The sequence below is a fragment of the Cyprinodon variegatus genome, unplaced genomic scaffold (assembly GCF_000732505.1).
Source record: "Cyprinodon variegatus isolate N-32 unplaced genomic scaffold, C_variegatus-1.0 Scaffold27, whole genome shotgun sequence".
Taxonomy (NCBI): domain Eukaryota; kingdom Metazoa; phylum Chordata; class Actinopteri; order Cyprinodontiformes; family Cyprinodontidae; genus Cyprinodon; species Cyprinodon variegatus.
In genome coordinates, this window is record NW_015150480.1 from 918538 (window position 1) to 928248 (window position 9711).

At 37.6% G+C, this 9711-nt stretch overlaps 1 protein-coding gene across 1 annotated transcript in view; it reads left to right on the forward strand.

Annotated features, from left to right (window-relative positions):
- The window catches only part of LOC107098561 (cytospin-A-like), an 18947-nt gene extending 10516 nt beyond the window's left edge, over positions 1 to 8431 (forward strand). Inside the window, exons 3-10 of the mRNA XM_015396304.1 lie at positions 3083 to 3615; positions 3905 to 4001; positions 4102 to 4168; positions 6399 to 6459; positions 6708 to 6804; positions 7677 to 7793; positions 7873 to 7932; positions 8007 to 8431. Of these exons, the coding sequence (XP_015251790.1) occupies positions 3083 to 3615; positions 3905 to 4001; positions 4102 to 4168; positions 6399 to 6459; positions 6708 to 6804; positions 7677 to 7793; positions 7873 to 7932; positions 8007 to 8096 (1122 nt within the window). The 3' untranslated portion in view covers positions 8097 to 8431. The remainder of the gene's footprint in view (positions 1 to 3082; positions 3616 to 3904; positions 4002 to 4101; positions 4169 to 6398; positions 6460 to 6707; positions 6805 to 7676; positions 7794 to 7872; positions 7933 to 8006) is intronic.
- Positions 8432 to 9711: the final 1280 nt, after the last annotated feature.

Here is a 9711-nt window from a genome sequence, read left to right on the forward strand (position 1 = left end):
ATCTCCTTGCTCCTGTTCTGCCACCTTTTCAACTCAGCTGGTACTCGTGGAACGAGTTAATGTGTTATTGCAGCATTAGAGATATTAATTAGCTGCAAAAAAATCAACTTGGTGTGGTTGCTGTGGTGAAAGATTGTTTTTCTCTACTTCAAAATCAATTTAGATTTTAAAATGTAAAATGTCCTTTTTTTAATTTAAAAATTCAGTGTATAACATAGATGCATAAACACCTGCATTTTATTTCAGTGTTAAATGCTGTTTAAAGTAACACATTATGATTAAAAATGTCTCTGGACCTTTACTGATTGTTGATTTTCTTTATTCGGACCCCGCTGATTTTTAATTGGTTCTACAGGTCAGTTAAAGTCCAGACACTTTCAGAAGCACAGAACATCAACTTTTCACCAATACTTTTTGTATTATGCTAAGGTCACTGTAACCCTTCCAACAACTTTGGGAATCTAACTGTACGTAACTAGACATATTGCAGTGAGAGAACTGCTGATATTTCAAATGAAATGGACAAGGGAAATACTGTGAAATGCAGTGCTTCTTATTTTCCATGCTGTGGGGACAGGAAAATATGCAAAGATACCAAGATTTCACAAAACTTTGGTATAGAACAAACACATATAAGCAACACAGCAACCTTTTGAACCATTTCTCTTTTGGCTGTCTCCCTTTCTGCCCACCTGAAAAGAACTACTAAATAAAGTATTTCTGTGAATGGGTTGGTGTCATTTACTAAAAACCTTTAACCACAAAAGTCAGAAAGGTGAATGTGTCTGAAACAGAGGCGCCAGTCAAGGAAAATCCTTTTTATAAAGTATCCTTCTTTGATGAGAATGAAAAACTTAGTGTTGATACCCCAGCTCTCTCAACCAAGAAAAAATATGCTGGTTTCCAAAAATCAAAACTTATTGTTCTGTCTCCCTGCTTTCACAACAGGGTTGATTTAAGGTTCCATCAAAATGATTTCAGGCCCCACCAGATTCATCAGCCATGTCTGAGACATAAAATCATAATATGAGCTCTTTGTAACAATAACATCAAACAAAATATATTTGAGATGACAAACTGGGGAAAGCAAATGTAATGGGATACTTCTAAAAGGTTACTGACACGCTTACAAACCTGTACTGTTTTTTATTTTGACGGGTGTATGAACAGAAAGTCTTTGAGCTGCTGACACTTGAAGCACTGTAAAAAATTGAAATCTAAATAAGTCAATTTTTCTTAAAATAAATGCATTTTTTCATGAATTTAGGAGGAACGTTAGACACTTAGCCAATGGAACAACACAGAAAAATGTATGCAACTGCTTTTGGCATTTACTTAATCATATTTAGTTACTTTAATAAAATTTTTTTATGTCCTACCCTGCTAACAATTGTATTGAATTAGTAATAATAATAGTAATAATAATAAGTAAATGCAAAATGCCAAATGCATAATGTTTTTCAGTGAAGACAATTTACATTTAAAATAAGAAAAAGCAACGACATTGTCTTATTTGAAGTGCATATTATCTATTTATTTTATAGTAAAAATACTCACTCTATTGGCAAACCATCTTATTTACCTACTCAAATTAGGGGAACTACAGTTAATCTAAGACATTTTTACTTACAGTAGTAGCCATTCAAAATGTCCCTACTTTCGTTGATGGGTCCTTGGCTGGTCCCCTACAATTCCTTTTTAAACATCAATATTTTTACCAAGATATCTTTTCATGATTTGTGGACATTAAGATCTAAAGAGAAGCATCATCTCCTGGTCAGACTCTGTAATTCAGTGAAAGGATGGAGTCAGAGTAAAAATAAGCAAGAAGGGGTCACTGCAGTGGCTGGAAGTTTGGAGGGAAGTGGGCTGCCATTCGGCTGCCGTTTGACTGGGAAGGGCCGTTTTGAATGTCTGCTACTGTATTTTTAGATTGTTTTTGCAGTTCATACGGTTTTCAAGCATCGATGCTTGCATTGCATTGCAGGTCATAGGTTTTAACAACAGAGAAACACGGTAGGGCCAGGGAACGTGTAACAAAATGGCAGCAATACACACTTTTCTGGCTGAAAAACTATTTTTATTTGCTTAAACTTGGAAAAAAATTATTACACAATACACAATAATTGACTGCTCAGTAGTGTAGTGAGTGGCACTGCTGCCTTGCAGCAAGAAGTTTCTGGGTTCGATTCCCGGCTCGGGGTCTTTCTGCATGGATTTTGCATGTTCTGCCTGAGCATGCGTTGCTTCTCTCCGGATACTCCGGCTTCCTCCTACAGTCCGAAAACATGACTTTTAGGTTAATTGGCTTCTCTAAAGTCCCCTGATGTGTATGTGTGTGCGTGAATGGTTCTTTGTCCTGTTTGTCTCTGTGTTGCCCTGTAATAGACTGCCGACCTGTCCAGGGTGGACCCCGCCTCTCGCCCGTAGACAGCTGGAGATAGGCACCAGCACCCCTCGCGATCCCACTTGGTACTAAGCGTGTTAGAAAATGGATGGCTGGATAGATACACAATAATTACAATAAGTCAGTTCAGAAAAGCAGGCTTGTTGTAATATTTAACATTATTGAATGTGTGGCTGTTATTTAAACCTTTAAAGTTTCTGGTTATTTCAATAGGTGGAAGTTCTGGTAACTTTTGCATTTTTTTGTTTTGAAATGCAGAAAAAAAGAAACACTTTTAGAGTACACTTTTGATAAAAACCTCCAGGTTTTCTCGGTGCACAATTTTAACAATACATAATGCTGCTAAAGAGATGCTGCCAAAGTAAACAACATTGTACGATCTTTACAAAGGTATGTCAGGGGTTTCAAACCCCTGCTGTTACTGTCCGCTAAAGAAAAAGACTGCAATAAAGACACAGAGACAAATAAACCCCCTGAGGGACAATAAGCTCTGAATAAAAAGTATGACTCCTTTCCCCAAAGATAAAAGATGTTAGTGAAATTGAAGGTCAGACCAAATCAAACAAATATTATTGGTTCAATTTTAACTGTATTGTCACATCCTAATTTATCAGTTGCTTTAGATAAAAGCATCTGACATTTTCTAAATGGCAGATATCTCCTGTTTACCTCCAGACAGAGCGTGATGAATGGCAGCAGTTCCAGGCAGACTTTCAGGTGGCCGTGTCGGTGGCTGACCGCCTAAAAGCCGAGGCAGAAGAAGAGCTCACAGCATTACGAACGGCCCACAAGGAAATCGAGATGGAGCTGGCTGCAGCTCAGCAGAGACAGAAGGAGGCTGAAAATCAGCTTCTCACCCTACAAGGAGAGCTCAAAGAAACCAGGCAAAAATTGGCAACTTTTACTGACGCTCAATATAAAACTGATGTCCATGTTCGAGAGGAGCTAAAGGGGTCCAATGCAGAAATTATTATGTCTGAAAGCAAGGAGAGCACCAATAGGGGCAGGTTAAGGGGATTGTACAAGCTTGGAGGCGAAAGGATGGAAAGTAAGAGTCAGAATCAAGTAACTAAGAATGTTTTTGAGAATAATTCAAAAGTGGACTTCAAAGGTTTTACCAGACATTCCCTGAAAAATGTGACCAATGAGGACAGAGCAGATGTCCAGCCCAATGAATCCCAAAGGGTGAGAACTTCAGAGAGGTCAAGGTGAGAGAAATCATCCAGCCCTTAGATCTGTTAAAAATGCAAATTAAATATATGTATTTTTTGTAGTTGATGTGATTTTTAAAGTTTTTAAGTAAAGTTTCTGCATCCAATTTATTTATTTTTTTTTGCACACAAAGATGAGTACCAATTACAGAGTCCTGGAACGCTGTTGTGAATTTACAGTACCTCCAGACTCTAATCTGGCCATATGAGGACAGCCTCAGGAAAATAACTCAAAGCTGAAGCAGAGTATAAAAACAGTTGGTTGTTATGTCCTGTTATGTTTCAGAAGCCTGTCTAGATTGCCCGCTTCTTCTGACACTGATCCCATACGAAACGATGCATCCCAAACTAACCTTCCTTCAACAGTGGGGTCAACAAACAAGGTGAGACCCTGTTTTTTCAGAAAAGCTACTTCAATTATGTTGTTTAATTAACAGTTAAATTCTATCCATGCTGTCAGTTACAGTAACCTTATTTTTCTAGACCTTGGGGCAACTAAGAGGAAGAAAAAGTTCAGAGTGGCAAGACACCAAGTTGCCAAAGGATGCAGGTCAGACGTTCTGTGAAATTTCTGCACATGCTGATTGTAGATAGGGGGATGGGGGATTTTAGTTTTATCTACTGTAATATTTAAAATGTTTGTTTTTTTATCGTAAAAAAAATTGTGATTTTAGAAATGTATCCATAACCCTTGATTTTTTTTCATGTTTCAGCTAGAGGTAGATCAATACAGATAGCAAAAGAGATATTTGGTCAATATTTGTGTTTTTGTCTCGAATCAGTATCGACTGATAAGTGCATGAGCTGACTGATTCATAAATGGATTCAGCAGCCACTCCTTGAGTTTATGTGAGGGACATGCATTGCTGCTCTCTCCATTTGTTTGCCTTTTTAAACTCAGTCTTGTTTCAACATTTGTTAACATTTGATCATTTTTATCATTTAAATGGAGGTATAAAAAAAGCAATATTGGCTCTAAAAATAGCCCCAAGATATTAAAATATCAACAGCATGTATTGGTAAGACTTTTTGGTTATACTGAAATACTTCCTTTAAAGAGGACTTTGGTGTTTTTAGTTCAGATATTACAACCTGAGACTGATGTGGAAACCAAATAACTGATTGTCAGGTTATTTGGTTTGAATCTTCACTCAAGTTTGTACAACTTGAGTGAAGTTTTAAAAGATATTCAGCTACATTAAAAGTCAAGCCCACTTTGTTAATCTTATGACTAGATGCACAGCTTGGCCTTCATTTGCCTCTACAGATTTTCAACTTTTTTCTCATCTGCTAATTTGGACTTTGAACCGATTTTAGTTTTGCCTAAATGTTTTCACATTTATTTCCTGCCCCTCCATGCATTTTTTTTTAAATAGACAATAATAGGAGATTAAGTCTATTTGAATTTGTCTAGTTGAATTGGGGTAAAATCATGTTAAAATTCAGTGTTGAATTATATAAGGACAAGGTTTATTTTAACATACTGTGCGAAAAGTTAAAAACAAAGGAAATTTTGGAAAAAAAAAAAAGAAACATCAGATATTTCCATATTTGATCTGCCAGCTGCTGAAATGTTGGCCTGTTTTGATGACAGGAATATTGAGTGGCTTCTCATCATCCTTCTCTTATCGTCATTTAGCAACAACACTTCATATGACGTAAAATACAATATCTCTGACTAACCAATCCATAATGAGCCTTTGAAACTTTACAGTGGAAGGGCAAAGTTTTCTGTTTATTTTCTTTTTGGTAGTAGATAAAGTCCACTTAAACACAGCAAAAGGTGAAAAGCTCTGGACAAATCAATTATAATGTTTCAGTTTGTCTCCTGTATTTGAAACAAAAACATTTAAATCTGAAAAACTCACACACAGAGAAAAAACGTAAAAAAAATTAGAAGAAATTTACTGATATAATTACTTTGTCTTTGGTGCTCAGACCTCGGCAGGAAACATGGTGCTGAATTTTGATAGATATGCATGAAGAGGAATAAAGAACAGGGCTGTTTCCCCCCCGGGCCTGAAACTGGTGGTAAAGTGGAGATAGATTTAGTTGGTCAGTCTATAGACTGCTGGTTAGTGAGACGGTCTGCTGAGCTTTATGGGGAGATCCAGTGAGTTGCGTGAGCTGATACTAGAGCTTCACTCAGGGACCTGGAAGATGGAAGTCCAGTTTAGATAACACAGGATGAGAGAACCTGTCCATGATGAGCAAGCATGAAGCGACATTGGAGAGGAAAAACTCTCCATTGGGAAGAAACCTCTGGCAGAACCAGGCTCAACATGGCGGCCTTCTGCCGGACTGGTTGAAATGAGATGCAGAATGCAGAAAGAGTCAGGGAGGTATTAAACTCTGATTAAGTTTTAGCTACGATGGTGGAGGAGGGGCTGGAGGTGGGTTGAAACGGGGTCATCTGAATAAAGTTACACAGCACAACCACCGACTGCGCACAGGAGCAGACAAGTTGCGGATCGGAGGCCTTTTAAGATGAGCTTTGGAAGCTGATTGGCTTTTGTGGAGGTGTGGTTCAAAGCTGATTGGCTGTGTCGTGGTGGATGTAGAAGAGCAGTTTTTTCAGTTCAACTTCCACCTAGGCTCCATATTATACTGGCCAACTTGCCAGTTTTAACGTAATACTGTGCAAAGCTTTTAAGATCTATTTATGAATATAGTAGCTTTAATTTATGTGGGTAAATTATTTTATCAAAAAAGGAAATATATTAAAAAGTGGACGGGTGTTTTTTATGGTGAGAGATTTTAAATATGTGTTTATTTTCCAGGAAAACGTGAGGAGTCTCTGAACAAATACAACTCAGCCCTTACTGAACTGCCTCCCACCAAGTGAGTTAGTACACATATCAACCTACCTTTCCGATCTAAAGGCCAATGTAACTGCCACTTCCGGCTAATATTGGTTTAGTTTGCTTTATCCAATTTGTCTAATCAAGTCTCCATTATAAGGACGATAAACGTCCCCCGGCTGCAAAGGCTGTTTTACCTAATTTCCTGCTTTTTACACAATCTGTACAAAAACAATATAAGAAAAAAAGAAACAAGCTCATTAGTCTTTTTTTTTATCTTGCTGTCAGGTCCCAGGATGGTTTTAACCTACTGCTGCGTCGCCATGGAGGTTCAAAGAGAAACTCTCTGCTTCGTTGGTGTCAGAGCCGAACACAAGGATACGAGGTGATTTTAAAAGAGTTTCTGTGTTTTTCTGGATTTCAAATACCGTAAACATAATTCAGGGCCACTAGAAGTAATTTTCAACAGGCGGTGCTGTGACATTTTTTTTAATCTTTTTTTTAGACAAAAGGCCTATGAGTCTTTATACCAGACCAGGAGAAAACTCTTCTCTTTAGATCTTTATGTCCACAAATCATGACAGAAAGAACATTTTAGTAGAAAGATTGATGTTTAAAAAGGAATGTAGGAGATCAGCCAAGGGCCCATAAAGGAAAGTGGGGAAATTTTGAATGGCTTCTACTGTAAGTTTCAGCAGAGTTACCCGACAGCAATCAGGAGTCAGGCAGGAGGTGGTGAATTTTGTTTTGAAAGAGAAATAAATTGGATAACAACGAATAATCAGTGCCAATAAGTGAATAGGAAGGAGAACTAAGTAAATTTATCATGTTATGTTATTACTGAATATGGCAGCTGTTGCAGAAAAGCTAGTTTCTTTAATAAAAAGAGGAGATTTGGCTGAAGAATGATATGAAAAATAAAATGAACAAAGGGAAATTAACTAAATATGATTAACTTCCTAATTTACCAACAGAAAACAATAATAAAAGATAGAGATGAAATCCAAAAAGTGAACCCAAACACCACATATTTATTCCTGTCTTACTAAGGTTTTAAATTATAACAAACCAGTACACATTTATTTTTTGTAAAAACTGCAGATTAGGGTTCATCCATTAAATTCAAGTCCCAATTAGAGGAAAAAAATGTAGGCCCTGTTGATTTAAAACAACATTGTTTTTTTTCTAATTGGGCAGTTTCTTATTTTCGGAGTTACGTTGCAGCCCTAAACTAAACTGACTTTTCTTTTTATGCAGAATATTGACATCACAAACTTCAGCAGCAGCTGGGCAGATGGCCTTGCTTTCTGCGCTGTTTACCACACCTACCTCCCATCGCACATCCCTTACAGCAGCCTCAGTCCTGAGAACAAGGTACCAAAAGCATCTCTTTATCATGCATAGACTCAGGCTATATTTCATGTTGATCTTATCAACTTTCCTCTTTTTTTAGCGAGCGAATCTCAGTTTGGCATTCAAAACAGGAGAGACTGTGGGGATTTCACCCACACTGGTAGGAATCATGTCTAAATTATGCGCACAAAGCAGATTTGATTCATGTTTAAATTTTGCATTTTTGTCCAACAGACAGCTGATGAGATGCTGCGAGCTGGGGGACCTGACTGGCAGCGGGTCCTGGGTTATGTGGAGAGCATCTACCGTCACTTTGAAATGTGACCACAGGAGATTCTGATCATAAAAACAAAGCAGACACTCTAGAAATTACACATTTTTGTAATGATACCTCCAGTCTTGCCAAGTTGTAGAAATAGTTGAAAGTTAATGGAAACTCTTGGCCTTTTGGTCCAGAGAAGACTAACCCTGAAAAGATCAAAACAAGGGTCTATAACTTGCATACACAAAAAAGTAGATGTGTATCACTGATCATTTGGAAATTCTGTTTGCTTTTATATTCCCCCCTGCAATTTTTTCCACTAATTGAAATGTCTTTAAACACATATTAACACAAATTCAACACACTGTAGTAAACAGATAGATGGAGGCAGAAGATGTCTTTCAGTCATCAATGAACACATTCAGCGACACACAGGTGCTCTTTCAAGCTGGGCACCATTTCATTCACAACACCTGTCCCATCAACCAGGAATCTGAATCAGAAATACTTTAATAATCCTGGGGAGACATTACTTTCGTTACATTACTCCATCTGTAATAGAGTGACTATAGGACCAGCTTGATATAACCCAATTTCATACCATATATATAATTAGGGGGTCCCTGCTCCATCTCGCCATCAGTTTGGGGGTCCTTGGCCTGGAAAATGTTGAAGAACCTTACTCTAAGGAGTACTTGTTCTCTTAATAGAGTTTAGGGAGGAACTACACAAAATTAGAGTATAAGGCTAAATCCCAAATTGGCCCCCAAACAATAACCTGCTGAGGGTCCACCATATTAAGGACTGTACAGAAGCCTGTATGGGAGGGTGAGTGGACCATTCAGCCCTTAAATAGCGATCAGTGCAGCCTCGCTGGAATTTGGCAGCAGTTGTAACGGCGAAGGAAAAAGTTGCATCCAAATGTAGGTTCCGCTGGTTTGCTGCATCTATGTCACACTAACAGAAAATCAAAAGTTAGGTATAAAGAAAAAACACATAATTCATCCCAAAAGGGAAGGTTCTCTTTGAAATGGTTTTATTTTACCGTACACATTTGCTATAAGAAAGCGGCAAATGTTTAATTTCATGTCAGCGTGCATCACAGAGCTACAGCAATGCACATGAGTAGTCACTTTGTTTCCATAGCAATGACTACTTTCTTTTTCCATTGGAGGGAAGAGGTTGTCCCATATCCCCCCACCTTCAGTCAAGTCACCTTCCATAGCTATGAGTGTGACTTCATTGGGAGGGACACTGGATAGTGACAGGCTAGTGCTTAGGGGCGGTTTGGGATTCAGCCAAAGTGTGACCAACAAAAGAAAAACAAAATACTTAGAGTATACCGAATAATAAAAGATTTTTATCTTTTTTAAAAAAAAAATGATGATCAAAGGGCATATTTCTTGGCTTTTAAAGATATTCTTTTTACTAGTATATTTATTTTCAAGTTCAGTAACCAAAAAGATAAACAAAAAAACGCAAGGCAATTAAGAAAAAAGCTGTTGAAAAGTGATGAAGCCATTTGTTGAAAAAATCTGATAATGGTCCGTCAAAGCAGAGAGCAGCAATTGGGAAGCCTTCAGTTCAACTCTAAGCTCCTAAAATTATTCTAATGGTTAAATGTGCCAACAACAAAAAAAAGTTTTTTATTTTTTTCAGAATGACTCATCTGCTTTG